The sequence below is a fragment of the Sorex araneus genome, chromosome 5 (assembly GCF_027595985.1).
Source record: "Sorex araneus isolate mSorAra2 chromosome 5, mSorAra2.pri, whole genome shotgun sequence".
In the NCBI taxonomy this organism is placed as follows: Eukaryota; Metazoa; Chordata; class Mammalia; order Eulipotyphla; family Soricidae; genus Sorex; species Sorex araneus.
In genome coordinates this window covers 210,568,518-210,591,695 of record NC_073306.1, presented here as the reverse complement: position 1 = coordinate 210,591,695, position 23,178 = coordinate 210,568,518, and the positions used below count along the sequence as shown (strand labels likewise).

At 47.4% G+C, this 23,178-nt stretch overlaps 1 protein-coding gene across 9 annotated transcripts in view; it reads right to left on the bottom strand.

The window, feature by feature from the left end:
- Positions 1–19,103, bottom strand: part of LOC129404806 (protein MAL2-like) — a 112,565-nt gene extending 93,462 nt beyond the window's left edge. For 4 of the 9 annotated variants that reach the window (XR_008630127.1, XR_008630129.1, XR_008630128.1 and 1 more), the window contains exons 1-2: positions 18,399–18,440; positions 17,378–17,473 (exon numbers count right to left, since the gene is read on the bottom strand). Coding sequence is in view for 2 of the 9 variants with exons in the window: in XM_055137489.1 (XP_054993464.1) it covers positions 17,378–17,453 (76 nt within the window). In the remaining 7 variants the exon portion in view is untranslated. Of the gene's footprint in view, positions 1–17,377; positions 17,474–18,398; positions 18,483–18,781 lie in introns of those variants that run through there. The other 5 variants (XR_008630130.1, XR_008630131.1, XR_008630132.1 and 2 more) reach the window with 5 other exon arrangements.
- Positions 19,104–23,178: the final 4,075 nt, after the last annotated feature.

Below are 23,178 nucleotides of genomic sequence, written 5' to 3'. Positions count from 1 at the left end.
CAGTGGGAGTTTGATTCCGGTACGCTGGGGTCAACCATCTCGCCCACAGACTGGGCCCTTGAGAGCAGCAAGCGGCCTCAAAGTCAAGCAAGCACCATGGCAACAGTGGCCAGGACACAGTTAAACAAGTGTCCAGTCAGACTTTATGGTGCCATAAGCTACTCATCCTTTGGGGTTAACAAAAGGCAATTTCTGGGGCACTTTGACCGGGGCAGAGTGATCGACTGAGCCACTTGCTGGGCCCGGGAGCTTTCCCAGGGGGGTTCAGGTTGGCCAGTTACACATTGTTTCATTGCTGGGAAACGGAATCCATTTCAGTCCCAGGAACGGAACCTGAGGCCTAGCTGATAAGCTACGCCGTTACGATAGTCTAGGAGCTCACGGACACACATCTCTTCATCCTGACCTTCAGGCAGATGCCGTGGTGAAGCTGTCTATGGAATTCTTGAGACGTTGCAGACAGTTGGAGCCGCCCCTGCCCTTCATGACACGCCTTTTTATTGCTTTTCTCTTCCCCTGGCGTATTCTCTCGGGTTCCTTGGGGTCATTACCCAAACAAACCACCCGCCCTCTCCACTCTATTTCTGGCTCTGTTTCCGAGAGTTCCAATGCAGCTGTGTCCTAGCTCCTGTTTAAACACATTCTTCTGTATTCCTGGGCTTCTGATCCTCACCTGGTATGGACATTATCACCACGGCTCTTTAAACTTGTGCTTGTCCTACTCATATATTTAACCTCTCCTACTTAACCAGGGGGACTGGAGCAATAGCACAGCAGGTAGGGCATTTGCCTTGCATGCGGCTGACCCAGGTTTCATTCCTCCATCCCTCTGGGAGACCCTGGCAAGCTACCGAGAGTATCTCACCCACATGGCAAAGCCTGGCAAGCTACCTGTGGCATATTCAATATGCCAAAAACAGTAACAACAAGTCTCACAATGGAGACATTACTGGTGCCCGCTCGAGCAAATTGATGAGCAACAGGATGCCAGTGCTACAGTGCTACTTGACCAGGGAGACGCCTGATTACCCAGCAATGTGTGAGGACTCTTCTCTTCAGTCCCCGGCACCATACAGGCGCACAAGCTCGTGGGCACAAGGTGTGACCTTGGTGATACCAAGTACCCTCCACAGGGCAGACCCTGCTCCAGGGGACGGTCGCCCCACTGAGTGGGCCTGAGCCCCTAGAAGCATGTTGAGTATGTCTCCCACACAGACAGTGCCTTCAAAGCAGAAATGAGGGTTGGATGCTGGGTGACACAACTCCCATCCAAGGCTGCTGTAACACCGTGGGCGAGGGAGCAGACCCGGAAAAGACAACTGTCAGTCTGCTGGCAGCGAGTGACAGCACTAAAGTACTGGTGGGTGACAGACAGCGGGAGGTCCCATTGTGGAGTATAAAATATCATAGTACGAGACTGACACCCAAGGACAGTAGAGACAAGGGCCAGGAAAATTGCTCCACGGTTGGAAGCTGCATTATGGGCTGGGGAGAAGCAGCAGGGGGTGGGCTGGGTTTGGGGGGATGGGAGGGATACCGGGGACATTGGCAGTGGGAAAGGTTCACTCCACAAGTTCACTTTGTCTTTCAAAGCTTCGGGAAAACGCTCAGTGAGACACAATTAGGGAGGGGTTTTCTCTGGGTCCCGCACTGCCGTCTTTCAACCCTGTGATTGTTCTAGTCAGTCCTTAATTATTGTTCATTCTCTCCCTGGACAAAATCCACACACCCACTCGTCAGTGTGCGATTCAGTTTATGAGATTTTAATAACCCGCTAGAATGGATTCACCCTTTCCTTTACTGGTGTTGACTAGGTTTGAAGACAAATTTTGTATCTGTCAGACTGGAGACAACATATGATACATTTTATTCACATGTGATATGCATTCTTATAGCACTATGAGGATAAGCTTAGATTGTTTTTCACTCAGATGTAACTGTAGTTTTCAGTATGGTATTTAAGGTGCATATTAAGCGTGCCTTATCAAGGTTTGGAAAAAAAACAGTAGTTCATATGAAGTGTAATATTGTATGAAATGTAAAATAACATAAATATTATAAATATAGGTTATATATTGGTTGGGGGGCACAGCACACTCGGGACTCACTCCTGGCGGTGGGCCCAGGGTCTCTCCTGGCCGAGCTCACAGAACCATCTGGGAGACCAGGGATCAAACACAGGTCAGCTGCATGCAAGGCAAGTGCTGGACCCACTGACCATCTCCCCAGTGCTAAGCGGAAACATTTACATAAGACTTTCCCAAAATTATCCCAATACTTCTAGAAAGATTTGAACATTTCTGTGTCTTTTATGGAAAAAATATTTTAACCCATTGTAAATTTTTTAAATAGGGAGACAGTTTACTCTAGATATTTATGAAGATAAGTTATTATAGGAAAAATTCAGTATAGCAGAGGAAAAAGCTCTACCCATGCAGATTAGTAATTAGAGCAAGAAGGCAATTAACTTCTCATACGGGATCCTGGGCACAAACAATTCATTTGCTTTTTTTAGGATGGCAGCAGAGTTAGGGGGGTCGAAGATTTATTGGACTCTTCATTCAGCTACATAAAAGAGCTCATGGAGATTTATGTATTTTTGGTTTGTTGAGCAAATGATAAATCACAAGCATTTAGTTTGCCCACAGTATTAAGTCTGATTAGCTCAAATACTCACATTGGTGTTCACTCCTAAAAACATATTCACACTTAGTCATTTTTCACACCCCTCTCTCTTACTCCTTTACAGCTAAACTGCTACTTTCCCTCCCGTTCTCAGATTTAAAACCTGGTTCATATCTTCAGTGATCTCTCACATATACTGGTCTTAACTTTGTTCACTGAAATTCCTAGCTCTAATCTCTTTTAATGTAGACTGTCAAAAATGGCTTTTTAAAGCCTCAAAGTGATTTCCACACTACCCTAATGAAACAACGTCAATGTATCAATAAACTTTTTTTAAAAATGAGATGAAGGGGCTGGAGCAACAGCACAGAGGGGAGGGCATTTGCCTTGCATGTGGCCAACCCAGGTTCGATTCCCAGCATCCCATACTGAGCACCGCCAGGAGTAATTCCTGAGTGCAAAGCCAGGAGTAACCCCTGTGCATTGGCGAGTGAGACCCAAAAAGCCAAAAAAAAAAAAAAAAAGACATGAAACAGATTTTTTAATATTTCAACAATTTAATTACTTGGGATTCCCAGACTACTGTTGTTAAGGCTGGAGCAGCAGTCGAGAGGGTAGGACACTGGCCCAACCCCAGGTTTGATCCCCACATCCCATATGGTCCCTCGAGCCCTCCAGGAGTAACTCAGGGCAGAGTCAGGAAAATCCCTGAGCACTGCTAGGTGTGTCCCCAAAACAAAAGTAACACAGTCATAACAATAACAAAACAGGCTACTATTGCTAAAATCAAATAAAAGTTTTGAAAGCCACAGCATTTCTGCATTGGGCTACTGCAGGCCCGTGCTCCAGAATCAGGCTGACGTAGGGTTCGACACACAAAAGCAGCTGCAGAGGCTAACTTGCCAGGCTCTGCCGTGTGGGCGGAATGCTCTCGGTAGCTTGCCGGGCTCTCTAGAGGGGCAGAGGAATTGAACCAGGGTCGGCTGCATGCAAGGCAAAGGCCCTACCCACCCTACGCACTGTTATTGCTCCAGTCCTAAACAAATAAGACAAAACAAACAAACAAACAAACAAAAACCACCCTGAGAATGGAAGCAGGAGCCAAGGAAAGCCGCAGGGTCCAGGACACGTGCCTCGCCTGGACTGACTTCTTTCTCGGGGGTGGGGGGGTGTGGGCCACGCCTGCCGGTGCTCAGTACTGTCCCGGCTCTCTGGCCAGGGGTCACTCCAGCTGGCCTCGGGAAACCGCGGCTGGGGGTGGAGCCTGGTCAGCTCCGGCAAGGCGAGCACCGTCACGCTGCGCTCCTCGGTCCACCAGCTCGGGCCCATCTCCCGCGCGACCTGTTGGAGGAACCGCGGGCGGAGCCGAGAGGCTCCCGGACTGCAGGGCCCCGGGGAAGCATCGCCCGCAGCCCCAGCACGGATGCACGGGCGGGCGGCTGAGCACCCCTGAGAGCACCTCTGCACTGAGCCTCACTCGGGAATCCTCCCAGCCCCACCAAAAACCCTGAAAACACCAATTTATTTTTCACCCATTCAAGTGGTTCCAGGGTATTAAACATATCTTTAAAAAAATACAACGGGGCTGGAGTGATAGCACAGCGGGTAGGGTGTTTGCCTTGCACGCGGCCGACCCGGGTTCGAATCCCAGCATCCCATATGGTCCCCTGAGCACCGCCAGGGGTAATTCCTGAGTGCATGAGCCAGGAATGACCCTGTGCATTGCTGGGTGTGACCCAAAAAACAAACAAAAAAAAATACAACAACCTTGGGGATTTTTTTGCTCCTAAAACTGTCAGTTTAATGTAATATTTAATATAATTTTGTTTATTATATTGTTCGATCTGGAAAAACGAATTTCCAATAATTAACTGAATTCTGATTCATGCATCAATTGTTCTGTGTTTCTATACTTCCATAAACTCAGGTGTAGGATAACATAGCCTCAGGTAGTTTAGGTTTATTGGGTTACTCCCATCACAGTGCTCCCATTCCTCTGTGTTTATTTGTAGCTTCTTTCTTAATGTTCTGTTGACTTGTAAATATTGTTTTTCTCTTCTCCTTGAGTCCTTTGCATAGTTTATTCAGAGCCATGTCCTTTTTGTATGGACACAGGAAGACTTAGCTAATGCTATGCTTTTGTAACCTGGGAGTCATTTGACTCTACATGATATTTTCCTCCTGGGCATCTGTTCTCTCGACCTAAGCCTCAACTGCCCTTACTTCCTAGCACCCCCAAAAAGCAGGGTCCCGACGAAGTACGAGACGGACCCAGGGCAAGCGGTGAGTTGTGTGCTACCGTGGCATCGAGATGGGCCTGGCCAAGGTGCCTAATGCTTAACTATAAGTTAAGAGCTTGATCATGGACAAATGTTGTCATGATTCAAACAGTGATAACTAGATTCGGACCCTGCTAGGGTGAGGAATGATTAATCTGGCCTGAGTGCTGTAGTTGAGTCTGGCAAGATGTTCCCAGGAGAGCTGCCTTGCAAGCCTCAATGTATCTCTTGCTGTGTCCATACAAAAATAACTAGTATTGGGGGCTGGAGTGATAGCACAGCGGGTAGGGCGTTTGCCTTGCACGCGGCCAACCCGGGTTCTAATCCCAGCATCCCATATGGTCCCCTGAGCACCGCCAGGGGTGATTCCTGAGCACAGAGCCAGGAGTCACCCCTGAGCATCGCCGGGTGTGGCCTAAAAACAAAAAAACAAAAGAAAACAAAACAAAAAAAACTAGTATTAAGATGCTAAGGAGTGTTTGGACTAAGGAAAGGAGAAAAACACCTTAAGAGTCAGGAAGGGCTTTGGAATGCCTCATAATAAACGAGATCTAGAGGAAGAGTGAAAACAGAGCTCCATAACCTGGTTTCCGAGCGATAATAAAAGACTGTCATGGGAGCTCACTAAGAAACAACCCCTCTTCACCCTGAAGGGGAACAGAGGTGGGGAAAGGAATCCTCATGCGAGATTCACAATACTAAGAGGCTCCAATTTATAATCACCGTGAGAAGCAACTAGATTCTCTAGCCTATGATGTAAGAAATGGGTCTTCACGAGCTCCTACAAGCATGGCTCTGGAATGCGGGTATCAGGACTACTCCTCCGAAGCGCATGGCCCCGTGACCTTTCCTGATATGCAGAGTGAGCAATGGAAAATAAATGATCTAGCGTCTGCCCCTGGGAGGCCGGCATGAATGATGGTGGGAATATCGGAGCAAAATATAATGCGCAAAACTAGAGAGAATCTGAGCAATTGCTTGCCGTAGAGGCAGGGTGAGGACTGGGATGGAAGTGCGGGGACAATGGGGGTATTGGAGGGGGGAAGTTTGCACTGGCAGACGGATGGGTGATTGATTATTGTATGGCTGAACATCAAACACGAAAGCTTTGTACCTGTATCTCACAGTGGCTCAATAAAAAAAAATTTTAAAATGGGTCTTATTCATTCCTATATTTCTGATCCCTGGCATGGTATTTACACATAGCTTGGCTTCATCCAATACAGGTCAGATGAATAGATCCGTCTGTGAGTGAATAGATGACTAGCAAACACTTTAAGTTTCTGTGGAGCTGATATTTTTATCAATTGCACAAATATGAGCAGAATCGAAGGCACTCTGAAGAAAAATCTGAAGGAAATGCTGCATTCCAAAGGAAAATCTGCATCTTTCGTTTACAATAAAGCAGCAGACTTTCACCTGCTATTCAACATGCAGGTTGAATACAGTGTTTTAAACACCAATTCTTGAATTTTGAATGAATATAAATACAGTACATGCAACTAAGAAAATTGAAGAAAATATGAGTGCCCAAAGGAAGACAAAGCAATCACTGTCGTATGTGACTCAGAAATAGTCACTGTGTCATTGTTTCTCGGGAGCAACACGGCAGGACTTTCTGCAGTAGCTGCTACTCGGCTACGGGCATTTAACAAGGGCCAGGGCTGGGGGACGCTTCCCAAGAGCAAGGAGCTATCCAGCCCGTTGGAAACCCAAAGAGTGTTTCGTTGAGAAAAACTGAGGGTGTGGGGCACTTCGCTCGTCCCTTAGGGAACAGCAGGATCTTTCCTACACCAGCACCTCAAGCCTGTGCGCCAGCAAACACCCAGAGCCCTTCACCTTGGCCCGCCCGTCAGACAGGAGTCGGCGCGAATCTAACCAGGCATGTCTCGGGGAGCTGGGATCCTGCCCTTTCCCCCTCAGCCACTCCCGGGAAACTGGAGCCAGTCACTGGGCTTTGGGGAGGCACCAGAGCCCCCCTCCCCTTCCTGTGCCACACAGCCAGCACCAAGGCCCAACACAAGCTGAAGGGCATCTGGAAATCCAGTGAGGTGGGCCGAGTGGCCCTGTGGCCATGCAGGCACCGGAAGGAAAGCTTCTTCGGGCCACTCCACTCTACCCGCACCACAGACGCCAAGGGCTGCTGGGGAAACTGCGGTCTATCAATTGTCCCGGAATTCCTCCATAAAAGCCCTGGTATCTAAATGGGAGGAACTAGGTTTAAACTCGCCTCTCCCACAGAAAGGCCATTTCAGGGCCGTGGAAATAGAACGACTGATCGTCAGCACTGTCTCCTTAGTGTAAACTCATGAATTGTACCAGATCATCAGGAACCTACAGCTCAGCTGTCAGCACCCCAAAACCCCAAGCACTAAAAAGGAGCCAAAATAATTCAGCTGTCCCAGCAGGTAGGAATTCTAGCAAGTCCCAGAGCTCTGAAAATATCCCAAGCGTCATGGAGAAGGATTTCAATTCAACAGTCCCTGCGATGGCTTCTGCGCGCACTCAAGAGGCTCAGAAGATGAGACAAAATAGAAGCAACTAGAACAAAGCCAAAGCACATAGTACCAAATTAGTAAAATCCAAAGACTCAGACTTAAGGCTGAAACACTAAAAGCGTTTCCTCTGAGATCAGGTACACGGCGAGGATGTCCACTGTCTCCGCTTTTATTCAATATATTAAAGGTTCTAAGTATAGCAATTAGGCAAGAAAGAGAAATTAAGGTAATACAAATCAGAAAATAAGAGATCAAATTATCTCTGTCTGCATAGGATATAGCATACATAGAAGACCCTTGAAACTACTGAAAGACTCCTAGAATCAATAAACCATGTAACAAAGTAGCTGGCTACAAAACTGGAAGGCAAAAACCAGTCCCATTTGCTTATGCAAATAATGAATAAAAATATGCAAATAATGAGCCATTCAAAACAGTGCCTCAAGACATCAAGTATCTAGGAATTAATTTAATAAAAGAGGTGGTAAATCTCTGCCCTGAAAACTAAGTTATTTGAAAAAGAGATAGGATTTAAGAAATGAAAAAATATCCCATGTTCACGGGTTGAGAGAATCAATAATGTCTAAATGATCATTTGTTTGTAAAGTTTGTCTCCAGGTCTCAAGGGACATGCCCCCCCACGACCACCCACATGGGACCCTGGAGGTCACGCCCACAGACTGCCTCTGGCTGCTGCTTAAGCTTAACTGCTAAGATCCAGGGACACACAAAAGAATCTCCTAACCCATCAGCTCGCTGCAGAGATTTCTCCAGAGCCTAATTATCTGGAATTTTGGAGTTCCAGGAGCACACAGCCGCAAGAGTGCAACATCTTATGCTATTCATAACAAGTAATGCAAAAGAGAGTATGGTGGGGACGGTCTGCCCTAGAGGCAGGGAGAGGGTTGGGATGGGGGGGTACTGGGGCACTTGGTGGTGGAAGATGTGCATTGGTGGAGGGTTGGGTGATCGATCATTGTATGACTAAGACTACAACAGGAAAGCTTTGCAACTGTATCCCTGGTGATTTAAAAAAAAAAGATAATAAAAATAATTTAAAAAATCAACATTCTGAATTTTAAAAAAAGTGATGTGGAGTTCATGCCCAATTAAATCAGCCTAATCCATGGCTGAATAAAAAGCACTACTCCTACATTTAAAAAAACAGTAAAGTTTGTATGGGGAAAAAAAACACGCCTATGAGTGTCATTCTGGAAATAAGAAATTGGAAGGTATCTCCAATTTCTGGGTACTGGGCGTTTGGCATTTCCTTCAGTTTATAAAAGGAAATTTTCACCTGTGCTGACCTGGCTGGTTCCCAGCTCATCTCTGTCCAACTCCAAGTACGAATATCCAGTGGAGCCCCGTGAAAATGAAGGCTCTCCTCAGCATCACACTGGACTCGCACCGTGCGCTGCAGAGGACCGTGGGTCCTGTTTCTGCACGTTCTCGTGCCCTTCTCAGTCTGGCTCTGTGCCGCAGCCGGCCGGCGGCAGACAAGGAGCTTTGATACTGCACGGTGAGGTGGGCTGCCGGAGGCCGCAATGCATAGCCGAACACAGGGCGAACACGAGTGATTAAACAGGGACTCCGGACGCTTTGCGTTCCCTTAATCCAACACTTGCATTTCACAAGTGAGAAAACTGTTCTGAGAGGTGAGATTACATCGTCTGCCCAAGGGCGGGAACAGAGACAATCTTTAGATTGCTTTGACTGAAAACTCAGCCTTTTATACAAAGCCACTGTCCCCCTCTCTATAACCTAGTCAAATGCCTCAGCGCGCATACAGAACAAAATGCTTTTTCCTAACAAATTACAACTGTACCGACTAAATGCATTTTACTTCCATTTTATTGTTATTATTATTTTCTTGTTGCTTTGAGGCCACAATGAGTACTCAGGGACTACAGGCTTTTGGCTCTCTGCGGTGGGCCACTGGTGGCTGTGTTCAATGGGACCATGTAGTGCCAGGACAGATTCCTAGAACCTTCTGTATATCGAGCATGCATGCAGCCTAGAGCAACCTCTCTTGCCCTGATTGCTACATTTTAAGACAAATTTATTTGGTCAAATAGGTCTTTCATATTATAATGCAATAAATAGTACTCTTCTCTTGGACTACAGATAGAAATCAGGCAACTCATTGTATCACTGTTTGTAATTCATGGAATCATCTTCAAAGAAACCTAAAATGTTGTCCTTGACCTTTGGATTATTTGTGAAATGAACCCTAGGGTCCGTTGAAGCAACATCCGTCATCTGATAAATTATTCAATCAAAAGGTACATAACACTCCAGTGTAGAAAAATACATTTGCCTCTTAAAAATGACAGCATTGGAAAGTCAGAGGAAATAATTAAAAAGATGCTCAAAAATTTAGCTTATAATTTGAAACTGACATATCCCACTCCTGTTCTAGTTTGTTCATCTTGCACAGATTTGTTTAGTTACTTTCTTAGGAAGTAAGGCAGGGTTAGAGCCTGATAACTTCCTCCCACTTGAAACATTCATTTTCTGAAAGAGTAAAAATTGTTCAAAATCTGATCAGTCACATGCGAGGCAAGGCCCTTGGCCCCTGGGCCATCTCTGCTGTCCTCCAACAGCCTTTAAATGGAGGCAGCTTATGTCAATTTTATAAATGAGGAATCTGCAAATAAAAGCTAAGGATATTGCCTAAAACCCCACAGGTCTTAGCAGGCTACAAACACAACCAAACTCTTGTGACCCAAATCCGTACTATGTCCATTAAGCCAAATCTTTAGACAGAATAAAATATTTTCTCATTAAGTATTAGTAATGCCAGTGTTAAGAAGAGAGAAAACAGATTTATCCTAAAATGTGCATATCTACTTTCTTGAACGATCTCAGTACTGACATTCCCACAGATATCTTCTCCCAATCAATAGATGTTTGACTCCAACTGTACCTCCATCACTCTTTATTTCTTTGCCGCATTTTTGTTTTACCTATACTGGATAACTTTCTTATATTTATACACTTCAGTAAAACATCACATGGGTTTATCACTGGGAGACAAGGTCGCAACACAAGTACAAAATTTATTGTGTGTAAGCAGTGGCTAATAGCCAACAAACTTGGAAAGCAGCGATGTGAATTGATCATGCGCCGTAACGTGTTACTGTTATTTATGTGTGACCGGCTGAAGAGCTAGGAGAAAAGAATGTACTTTATATCATCACTCAGAGCTAATGTACTGTGGCAACAGAAATCTGAACAGCGTTGTTGGGCACTGGGATTATTTAACTAACGGTGGTAATGGAAATCTTTGTGTACTGAAATATGCAAACTGAGAACAGCCTGCCGTAAAGAAAGTATTTCTTATCCTTCCACTCACCACACCTTGAAACTCGTATCTTGGGAAAAATATGACTAATAAAACTGAGTGGTTAGCAGTTGATTTGTGGTCTTTATGGCTCAATAGTATTTGGGAACTTGATTTTGACTAAATCAGCAAAGTTGCCTAAATCTAATACATAAATCTTGACCCTTAAATTGCAATGTCTGTTCAAAAGAAAAAAAGGTGAAGTTCACTGTAACTGTTACTATATATATACAATATATATTTACATACATAGAGAGAGAGACAGAGAGACAGAAACAAAGAGAGAGAGACAGAGAGAGAGAAACAGAGGGACAGAGACAAAGACAGAGACAGAGTTTTCTTTCTTTCTTTCTTTCTTTCTTTCTTTCTTTCTTTCTTTCTTTCTTTCTTTCTTTCTTTCTTTCTTTCTTTCTTTCTTTCTTTTTGCTTTTTAGGTCACACCTAGCAATACACAGGGGTTATACCTTGCTCTACACTCAGTAATTACTCCTGGTGGTGCTCAGAGGACCATATGGAATGCTGGGAATTGAACCTGGGTCGGCCGCGTGCAAGGCCCTACCCGCTGTGCTTTCATTCCAGCCCTGGGAGAGTTTTCTTTTGAAAAAATCCTAGACCTCCCAAAAAGATAAATGTGGGTTTTGAAGCATTTGCTTCATGTGTGGGTTTTGTTTGTTTGTTTTGGATTTGGGGCCACACCTGGCTGTGTCAGGGCGTACTCCTGGCTCTGTGCTCAGGAGTCACTCCTACTGGAGCCCAACAGAACAGACGGGATGCCAGGGACCAAGCCCAGGTCACATGACAAGGCACGTGACCTACCAGCTGCACTGTCCCTTTGGCCCTTTATTTGCATCATATTAAACCGATCACCTGTCCTTAGCTGTAGACTAGTGCCGGTAATCAATGACTAACCTCTAATTAATGAGTAGTCTGTCACGGGGAAAGCCAGAGCTACAGAACAGTGACCAAAGGACTCTGCGCCTGTGTGATCTAGACAGTGACGAGCTGATGGACGGTGCTCTGTGATGACTTTGTTTTCTCTCTTACGACCTCACGCAGGTTCAGAGTGGATATCTGAAGAAGTAACCCCTGGGAGCTCAAAGAAGCCATCTAGATGTCTGTGGTGCTGCATCTTCTGAGAATCTTCCTGACGTGGTGCAGACGTCGGTGCGGGTATACAGAGATGGGAGGGCTGGCGGACAGCCCCCACCCGTGATCTCTGCTGCTGATGAGCACCCCAGGATTGCAAGGTCAGGAAGACAAACGCCCTGCCTTCCCACGAGAATACTTGGCATTGTGGAAGGAGAGCTCACTCCCCCCTTTGAATTTGATTTCGATTTATAATTCCTCAATAATTGGACTAACAGCGTCTATTAAGTTGAAGTATTTTAATTGTACATTTGTGTACAGTTATTACAAAAATATGAAAATCAGGGCCGGAGCGATAGTGCAGCAGGTAGGGCATCTGCCTTGCACGTGGCCGACCTGGGTTCTATTTGACATCCCATATGGCCTCCCAAGCACTGTCGGGAATAATTCCTGAGTGCAGAGCCAGGAGGAACCTCTGAGCATTGCTGGGTGTGACCCAAAAAGCAAAATGTGTGTAGATATATATAAATCACAAAAATACTTATTCCTGTTGAAGTTCTTCAAATAGTTTAAGAAATACTGTTCAAAGGTGTATTAGAAGGCTAAAGCAAGTAGTATATCTGCCTTGCACGCAGCCAACCTGGGCATGGTCGTCCTATGGCACCCCAACCCCACCGGAAGTGATCCCACAGTGAAAAGACAGGATGAAGCCCTGAGCACTGCCAAGTGTGCCCCCAAAACAAACAAAAGAGTATTATAAAGGATGCAGATTATTTTTCTCATGAAAAATGATCTTTGAAAATGATGTGACACACTTCGTTAGCCATAGTGAAATTAGAAACTTTTCTGTAATCTCAATCTTTCAAGCTGATTATTGATAGCAGTTTTAACAATCAGGATGAAGGGTGAAACCCAATTGCTTCTAGGATGTTGACAAGCAGTGAGCCTGTTGGAGTTTTCCTGATAACCATAACCTCTATACAAAAGAATGCTTTACCAAGATACCCAATAAAAATTAGCATATGATATCAAACAATACGTAAAAAGAACGCACCAGGTCCCAAAGGCATTTATCCCAGAAGTGCAATCCATTTCAATATGTGGAAACAGTGATCTTAACCCATCATTTCTATGGAAAATCACCTGCCCACAAAACCCAGGCAAGCCTGGGTTAAACAAGATTAACCTTAATTTAGACAACGTCATTAGTCAATTAAGGCAGCTTTATTTCTTCTCTCCTAATTAAAAAATGCCCAATAAACTAGGAAAATTGGAGAATCATCTTTAATCTGATTTTAAAATCTCAAAATTCTGTCGCTAACATCTTATTTCTTGTAAAGAAACTAAGTTTCCTACTAATAGAACGAGAAAGGGCATTTCCTTTTACTATTAACCATCTGTTCTACTGCAGAACACATGGCTACATAAGAAAAAGTAATATTTAAGAAAAAAATCTCTACGTACTGGGAGAGAAGAAATAAAACTGCCTTAATTGACAAATGACACCATATCTAAAGAGCTGACAAATGACTCCTGAAACTAGCACTTAACCACACAAAGTTGAAGATACAGAGAAATAAGTCACTCCCTTTCCTATGTCAGCAATGGACTAGTAGAATTTAAATTAAAAATACAGTCATTTACCCTAGTACCAAAAATAAAATGTTTAGCCATATTTTAACATAATATTTAGAAAGAATATGAGGATAATTAAAAAGCTCTGATGAAAGCAATCAAAGAACTTAAAAAAGGGGGGTTGTCACATGTTCAGGTGTAGAAATACTCAACACTGTGAAGACATCAATTCTTCCCAGTTTGAATTTTAGACTCAATACAATGTCAATCAAAACCACAGGTTATTTTATCAGCATTAACAAGCAGGTTCTAAAGGCCCAAAATGTCCAATAGTCAACACAAAATTCAAAGAGGAGAAACAAACTGAAGAACTGAGACTTTCTGACCTCAAGACCAGAGAGCGTCGGTAACCAAGAGAGCATGGCATCAGCCCCCAAAGGAGCAAACAGATAAAAGAGCTGAATAGAGAGACAGGAGCAGAATAAAGTGTCATGAGGTAGATCCACATACATGCAGTTAAACCATCTCTGTCAATGCAGTAAAGCAATTTGAGTGATTAAAATGTGTTGATATGGGTTCATCAATTACAACAAAAACTGCAGACTGATGAGAGATGTTGAAATTAAGGGCAGTTTTGCGTGTGGAGGCAGAGTACATGGCAAACTTCTGTGACTTCCTCTCAATTTTGCCATGAATCTGACTGCTCAAAAATTAGTGTATAAACTTTTGAGAAATTGGGGTATCAGAGAGACAGTACATGGGATGAGGAGTTTGCCTGGCATGCAGCCGGCCCCAAATCAATCCCTGGCACTGCACGTGGTCACTGCCAGAAGTGACTCCTGAGCACAGAGCCAGGAAGAAGCCCTAAGCACTGCCTGGGGTGGTCCAGCCTCTCCCCCACGAAAGAATTTTGCTGGATTACTCAATGTTTTGTTCTATCGCAACTCTGAAAGATATTTAGTTGCGTTCGTCTGAACCGTGTATTTTACAAATGAGGGAGGTGATGCTCAGGAGACCTGAATAACTTCCACTTCACTGTCACTGTCACTGTCATCCCTTTACTCATCAATTTGCTCGAGCAGGCACCAGTAATGTCTCCACTGTGAGACTTGTTGTGACTGTTTTTGGCATATCGAATATGCTACCCATAGCTTGCCAGGCTCTGCCATGAAGACGGAATACTCTCAGTAGCTTGCGGGCTCTCTGAGAGGGATGGAGGAATCGAACACGGGTCAGCCACGTGCAAGGCAAACGCCCTACCTGCTGTGCTACACTCAGAGGTAATAAATTAGGTTTCTCTGATATCAAGGCCCTACATTTTCCACTTTACCAAGAGTCAATAAAGGACAGCACACGGGCCAGATCAATTTGCAATTGTTTTACTAGATAAAACTTTATTATAACAAACAATATTAACTCTTGCCTATGGCAGCTTTCACATTTCAATGACAGAGTTGAGTGGTTGAAACACTCGTCATAACTCCTGTCACACCTAAAATATTTACTAGCTAGCTTCTTACTAAAAAAATTTCACCAGCCTCTAAACACCTAGTCTCCATCATTAAATCCTGCGTTTAAGTTCAGCTTTGTTTCAGACCACAGAACATAAAAAACATATAATTTAGAAAACATACTAAGTGTTAATTAAATACAGTGACAGACACTGGAAGGCACTTTTAAAATTGTGTGACATACATACAAGTCATAGTTTCATATAATATTCTCAGAACAAATAACAAAGTTCATCCCCCCAAAATAAAATCTTTTATTTGCCCAAACTTGTAGTTGGCAATGAAAACAAATAAAACACATATAAATAATAAACCTGTTTGTTACCTGCAAGAGTAATGTAATAAGATTATATTCACTACAAACCAGTGTTTTTTTATTCACCATACAGACTAATAGGTTATTGCTATCTTTAAAATATTTTTAAAGTTACTAAACTAGAAACTGGAATCCAAGGGTACTAACACAGATTGTATGCAACTAAGGATGGATACAAGGATCTACCTAACACTCACGTCACCAATTTGGGCATAATTCACACTTCCTGAAAACTTAAAATTAACTCATCAATTTTCAACCTCTGATTTTCTGAAAGTGCGTCTGAAAATGGAGAAATTGCAATTCTCGTGGTGATCTGTGGTAAGATCAAGTCCACGGAAGTTTCTGAGATGCAAACTGTCATGAAGCATGCACAAAAATCATTCCAAGTAGAACTTTTCTCCAGCCCATCTACACTGGAGAGATGATGTAGCGTTCTCTCGGCATGACCCCAGAGGGGAGGAGTGAGAGGGGTGTGAGGGTGTGGCCCCCAGCTCCTCCGGTGCTCAGGGGCTAATCCTGGCTCTGTGCTCAGAAATTACTCCTAGTGGTGCTCGGGGCACCATATGGGATATCGGGATCAAACCCTGGTAGGCTGCGTGTCAGCAGAGTGCTCTGTCTCCTGTAATATGGATCTGGCCTGTCTCTATGACTGCACTCATTTGTGGGGTATAGAGTAACATCACGTGAGGCTGACACCCAAGGACAGTAGATACAAGGGCCAGGAGGATTGCCCCATAGCTGGAAGCCTGCCTCATGAGCGGAGGGGAGAAGGAGATGGAATAGATAAGGTATCACTAAGAAAATGATGGCTGGAGGAACCAGTTGGGATGGGAGATGCATGCTGAAAGTAGATAATGGACCAAACATGATGACCTTTCAGTGTCTGTGTTGCAAGCCATAATGCCCAAAAGGAGGGAGAGAGAGAGAGAGAGAGAGAGAGAGAGAGAGAGAGAGAGAGAGATAGGGAGGGAGTATGTGGAATACTGTCTACCATGGAGGCAGGGGAGGGTGGGAAAGGGGGGGGTATACCTGGGATATTGGTGGTGAGGAACTTGCACTGGTGGAGGGATGGGTGTTTGATCATAGTGAGACTATAACCCAAACATGAAAGCTTGTAACTATCTCACAGTGATTCAATACAACATATATATATATATATATATATATATATATATATATATATATATATATATATATATATATGGCTCTGGCCCTGATGTAGCTTCTGTGAAACCCAAAAAGGCACAGTACCTCATGCCACCCGTAAGCTCATCCCCCACCCAGCTGCCCTTTCTGAGCTCCTGCCCTACAGCCTTCAGCAGTAAGTGTGGGAGAGCTCAGAGGAGAGAAGCCGAGAGCAGCAGGGGCTGCGGGCCTCCAGGAATGGAGTGTATGTACCGGTGACTGTTTATAGTATTATTTTAATTCAAATTTCAAGTGGTTTAAAATAACACTCAAACTGACAATATGGTTTCAGATTTTAAAAACCAATAAAAAGGAGTTAGCGTGCATAATCAGAATGAGATTGTAGAAACAAGTAGAAATAAGTATCAATTGATTATGAATAAATGAATTAATAAAAATGCTCAGAGGTATTAGTGTAAATCTTTAATTGCTTTACATCTACCTTGCCAGCTTACCAAGTGATCCCAATTTAAAGAAATTCCACCAAAGGTTTTTCTGCCCTTTTTTGGGGTGGGGGGCACTATGTATAAAACCCAGATAAAACTAAGTCCTATTTTAAAATCAGATTACATAAAAAAGACCAAATATATTTCATGAGGATAACAAAACTCAGTGACTCACAAATGATTCTTCAAAAGTCTTGATTATTCTTAAAAGACGGAGTAATTTTAAATGTCTCCTGAGACCCAGTCACTCATGCACAGAAATATTTGTCTTAAAAAAAAAAAACTTAAAGGCTACTGCAAAATTAGAATCCGGAGAAAGTGAAAAGGAGTCCCACTTTCACTAGAGATGCAACATACACATTCCCCTCCCCGGACCTGACTCGGTTCATCCTGTCGACAGGCGATGAGGCATGCAGAAATGAACCAAGTGAGAAGCACCAGCGCTGGGAGCACCCCTGACCCCAACCACGCGTCCTAAACAAATACTGAGCCGGTGCTGGAGTTACCTACCAGCATTGAGCACGTTCTCGGTAAAGGCCACGACCTCCTGCTTGGCCTTGGAGAGTCCTTTCAGGACCTCGTCCATGGCTGGTGAATTCCTCTACCCTAGAACACAAGCGCAATTGTCTGAGGACGCACACGCAGCCTGAAGGAGGCTTTCTGGGGGAAACATCACCACATCAGCCCCGCACAAGTTCAGAACAAGCCCCAAACAACCGGAAAGTTCAGCAGACTCCCCCCCAGAGGGAGACCCTTCAAAAAATAAAAAAGAATCCTTGCTCCAACCCGTGGCAGGCTTTTTTAGCTTCTGCATGAAAAAATCAAACATCCCCCCTTGCATCTCAGCGAGCTCAGCCCACTGAACCCGGGGTGAGGATGAATCATCTGCCAGCTCCTGAGCACTGGAGAGGTGGAGTCGCGGGGGGAGATGCAGCCCGCCCTCCCCTGGGTGCCCAAGCTGGGCGCTGAGGTCCCAGCACCTTCCCAGGGAGCGGGAGGTGGGGGCCGGGCCGGGCGGCGGCTGGGCCCCAGTCCCAGAGGACGCGGGGGGCAGCTGAGCCCGGGGAGGGGGCGGGAGGCCCTTCCCGCCTGGGTGTGGCTCTCCGCGCTCTGCCCCGCACCCCCGGGCCCCCCCACCCGCCGCGTCCCCCGCGCGCACTGTTAGCCCGCGACCACCTGTTCACTGGCGGGTCACAGGCTCGCACCGAAGGGTCAGGCGGGGGGCGCTGAGGTTTGGGGGCCCAGGGGATAAAGTTGAGGCTCCTCGAGCATCCTCGCGCGCATCAGGACCAGGCAGGTGGGCGCGCGCCCCGCGTGCCGGGGAGGGGGCCCGGGGTAAGGCACGCACCTGGGACCCCGCCGGGGCTCTGCGACCCCTTCCCCGCGCTCAGCCTCCGAACCCCGGCCACCCCCCACCCCCCAGAGGGCTCAGGGGGCAAAGCCCGGCTCTGGGGGCGACGCGCGCGCCCCGACGGAGCATCACCTCGGACCCCCAGAGAGACCCGAGGGGGACCCCGGAACCCGCACACACCTCGCTCCGCGTCGACTCGCCTGCTCGCCCGCTCACCGCGCGCTCCCCTTCCTCCCGCTCCTCCTCATCTACCTCCTCCTCTCCCTCCTCCTCTCCCTCCTCCCCGGCTCCCCCGCCCCGCGCCCCGCCCCGCGCCCCGCCCCGCGCCGCCGCAGCCCGGCCCGCCCCAAACGCGGGGCGCCGCGGGGACCAGGAGTTCGGGTCCCGGGGGTCCCCTGCCAAAAGGGCAGCTGCTACGCGCGCGCTCCCATCCCCCCTTCCCTTCCTCGCCTTTCCCCCCGCCAGCATCCCCGCTCTCCCCACCACGACCCCCAGCTCCAGAGCCCGGGCGCAGGGGCAACGTGCGGGAAAGGGGTCCCTGTAGCCCCCCGAGGAGCGCGCACCCGCGGGCCGGGGCAGGAGGAGCTCAGGAGGGGCTGGCCCGGCGCCCCCGCCCAGCGCGCTCTGCGCTCGCTCGGCTCCGGGGATGCTCGGTGAGGGCGGGGGTCCCCGGCGGGTGGGCGCCCGGCTTCCCGCCACCTCCAGCTTTCCCCCTGGCCGGGCTCGGGGAGGCTAAGGGCGGGGGTGCCAGGCTGGTGGGCGCCCCGGGTTCCCGGCACCTCCAGTTCTCCCCCTGGCCCGGCTCCAGGGAGGCCAAAGGCGGGGGTCCCGGCGGGTGGGCGCCCGCGCGTGAGTTGCTCGCCCAGCCTCTCCCACCCGCTCTCCCCACGTTCCCTTGCACCAATCAGACTCCCCCAGGCGCGGCATCCCCCCGCGGCCCCCGCTCCCCCGCGCCCAGCGAGCCCCCCGCCCCCCACCCCGCCGTCGGAAGCCGGGGCCGCCAACCCTTCCTCAGCCCCTCTGGGAAGGGCCTGGGCGCAGGAGCCTGGGCGGGGGGACCCCGCGCACCCCGCCCCCGCCCCTGCGGCCCCCGCCCCTGCGGCCCCCACTCGCGTGCGTGCAGGCGCGCGGCCACGCCGCCGTGGGTTGGCGGGTTGGGGGCTTGGGGGTTGGGGGGTGTAGCTGGCTTTTTGCAGGCCCACCCAGCCCCTGGGCCCCTTTCGGGGCTGTGCGTGGGGGCCGCGCGCGCGGGGACGCAGCCTCAGCCCCGTAGGGAACCGCCTTTGCGCTCTCCGCCCGGGACCCAGCGCTGCGGGGAAGGAGCCGCTCCGGGCTCCAGCCTCACTTTTTTGTTGTTTTTCTACTTGTTTAGTTTTGCAGTTCAGGGAAGTGAGCGGATCCAAGGGCCAACACCGGTAGCCAGGGCTACCCGCTGACCCGTCTCCAGGCCCAGGGTTGCCTTTTTTTTTTTAAATATCTTATGTTGCATTTGTTTTTGTTTTGGAGTGGAAGAACGTTTTCTCTTATCCTCTAAACACTCAACCGAGTTCTGGAATGTGGAGACCCAATCTAAATCCACAGAACAGCGATTTGGCGTTCAGAAGTACCGAAAGGCAGCGCGTGTGTATAGCTGATAAGTAATTTATGTTTATGCTCCTACCTGTGCCCACTGCTGATGGCTTCTGTTTAAAACCGGCTTTATCAGAAAGCATCTTCTGTCCCCAGGGGGTCCAAGAGCGCGGAGCCTGGGGGCTGGCTGGGCTGGGCGAGGCGCTCTCTGCACTCCCACAAGGAACAGCATCTTCCTGTTCACTGCTTTCTCCTGTACCTGAGGAGCCGGGCCCAGGTTAGGGCTCCTTCCTTTTCAACCGTTTACTATGGGAGATGCTCACACGTGTGCAGAAATAGCGAGAGAAAAGTGGTATTCTCTGGTGTGAATACCACCCAAGGTGTTCACAAGGTCCGTCTGCGGGTACTTGTGTTTTATCTGGAGGGTGGCCGCTTCCCGTTTGTTCAGAACTACTGAATTCCAAAAATGACAGGTATTTTTTTTCATATCTCAGTATTTCTGTGTTAAACCCCGCAGTGACACTTCGGCTGGGGCTTCGAGCCGCGCGCTCCTGACCCTGCGCCCCCACTGCTCGGCTCTCCCCGCCTTTGCGCGTTCATCTCCCTCTGGACAAGCCTGTGTTTTCTCTAGAAACTTAGTTAGAGTAATGTGAGAGGAGAGCAATAGGGGAATTCTGTACTCAATAAACATCATCTTGCTTCACACAAAAATAAAGAAATAGCATTTAGGTCTTTTTCATTCCGGTCTGACTTGCGTGCCGTCGAATGCCCAGGTCCTGTGGCCCTTCCCAAATGTTTTGGAAAATGTGCCTTAGCAGAAGCCCCGCGGCTCTGAAGCCACAGACATTTTCTTTTTCTTTTTTTTTTTCTTTTCAGGTCACACCCAGAGATGCACAGGGTTTACTCCTGGCTCTGCACTCAGGAATTACTCCTGGCGGCTCTGAGGGACCATATGGGATGCTGGGAATCGAACTGGGTCGGCTGCGTGCAAGGCAAACGCCCTCCCCGCTGTGCTATCGCTCCAGCCCCTGAAGCCACAGAGATTTTCATCGCCTCAAAAGCTCCCTTGTACCGTCTTATGTGCTTATTCTAGAATTTTATGGAAATGAAGCCACGGAGTGAGAACTTCTTTTATATGCAGGGCAATTTTGTTTGACATTTTGCTTTTTCTATGTAGGTAATTCTCAGTAATGAAGAAGGAACTTCTTAAACTTTGCAAAGATGTCACTCCCAAAGCCACCGGAGGGGGCGGGGCAGGGGGTTTCCAGCACCCTGAGCCAACACAGGCTCTGAGCAGCAGGTCCCCCGCCTACAGCATGGGAGTTGCCTGAGGCCCCAGAGAGTCCCTGGGAGAGCTGCCATGGAGGGGTCAAGAAAGGGGCAGTGCTAGTGCAGCTGTAGGGTTTCTTCACTGGGCACTGGCTCGTTCCCTGGCACCACGAATGGTCCCTGGGCCCAGCTAGGGGTTAACCGAGTGCAGGGAGGAAAGAAAGAAAAAGAGAGAGAGAAGAAGGAAAGAAGGAAAGAAAGGGAGAGAAGAGAGAGAAAAAGAGAAAGGGAAGGAAGGGAGGGACGGAGGGAGGGAGGAAGGAAGGAAGGAAGGAAGGAAGGAAGGAAGGAAGGAAGGAAGGAAGGAAGGAAGGAAGGAAGGAAGGGAGGGAAGGAGGGAGGGAGGGAGGGAGGGAGGGAGGGAGGGAGGGAGGGAGGGAGGGAGGAAGGAAGGAAGGAAGGAAGGAAAGAAGGAGGGAGGGAGGGAGGGAGGGAGGGAGGGAGGGAGGGAGGGAGGGAGGGAGGGAGGGAGGGAGGAACGGAGGACGGGAACCTTATTTGGCTCTGTTCAGGGATCCCTTCTGTCCCTGCTGTGATGGTGGCCATGTGTGGGGCCAGGAACTGAACCAGAACTGGCTGTGTGCAAGTGGTCCTAGCCCCATACTCTATCTCTGGCTTGTACATCATTTTTTAAATAATAATTGTTCTGTCTTACTCCTCCTGTCGCTGCTCCTAGTGGCCTGATCACAGTGAACATTCAGGAAAGTATTAGTTTCCAGTAATACCTATATCTCTGGCTCGTACATCATTTTTTTTCTTGCAGAAAAAGGACAAACTCAAGAGGAAGAAGATCCCTGGATGTTAATAAAATTTTTATTCATCTTGTTAGTTGATTGGCATCATGGCCTTAAGATGATGCCAAAAAAATGTCAACTCTATCTGCATATAATCCTAAAGTATAAATACACTGGATGGTGTATACCTCACAAAAATTTCAAAAATTTAGCCTATTTGAAATCATTACTCATATGTACTCCATACATGTTTGGTTTCTTTTTGATTAATGAAATCTGGACATTTTGCTACTCTTTAGTAAGATTTCCTTATTTAGTTTAACACACTAATCTAACTCTAGAGTGACATGCTCTGAGGTACATGCTTCATAAAGACACTTTATGTGCCCCTTTAAAATCTGATTTTTTTTTTTATTTAGGCCTTGTGTGGTAAGGTTATGGGCTGGAGTGATAGCACAGCGGTTGGGCATTCGCCTTTCATGCGGCCGACCCGAGTTCGATTCCTCCACCCCTCTCAGAGAGCCCGGCAACCTACCGAGAGTATCGAGCCTGCGCAGCAGAGCCTGGCAAGCTACCGTGCGTATTGGATATGTCAAACACAGTAACAATAAGTCTCTCAATGTGAGACGTTACTGGTGCCCGCTCGAAAAATCGATGAGCAACGGGATGACAGTGATACAGTGATACAGTGGTAAGGTTTTGCCAGAGAAATGAAAACATTGATGAGGACTGAGAATTAAGGTTGGAGAAAGAATAAATTTCATGTGAGCTTGTTTGTTTCTGTTCTGGGGCCACAGCTGGCTGCGCTCAGAGCTTCCGCCTGGCTCTGCACTCGGGAGTGACTCCTGGGGCCCAGGGGACCTGTAAAATAATAGTTGAAAACTATTAAAAATTCTTGGGGCCAGAGCAATAGTGGAGCTTTCGCCATCCTAAGTTCAACCCCTGCACCACTAGGAGTGATTCCCGAGCTCAGAGCCAGACGCAAGCCCAGAGTACTGCTGGGTGTGACCCACAAATCAAAATAAAATAAAATTCTTCTCTACTTTTTTTCCCTTTCTCTCACTAAAGAGAGCTCTATGACACCACCAGCATTGACCCCTGAGCACAGAGTCAGGAGTAAGCCCTGGGCAGCACTAGGTATGGCTCCCTCCAAAAATAAAAGTCAAAATAAATAGTTTAATTCTTGTTTTCAAACCATGCAATTAACTGTAAAGTTCAGTACTGTCATCCCGTTGCTCATCGATTTGTTCAAGCGGGCACCAGTAACATCTCTCACTGAGAGACTTATTGTTACTGTGTTCGGCATATCCAATACGCACGGGGAGCTT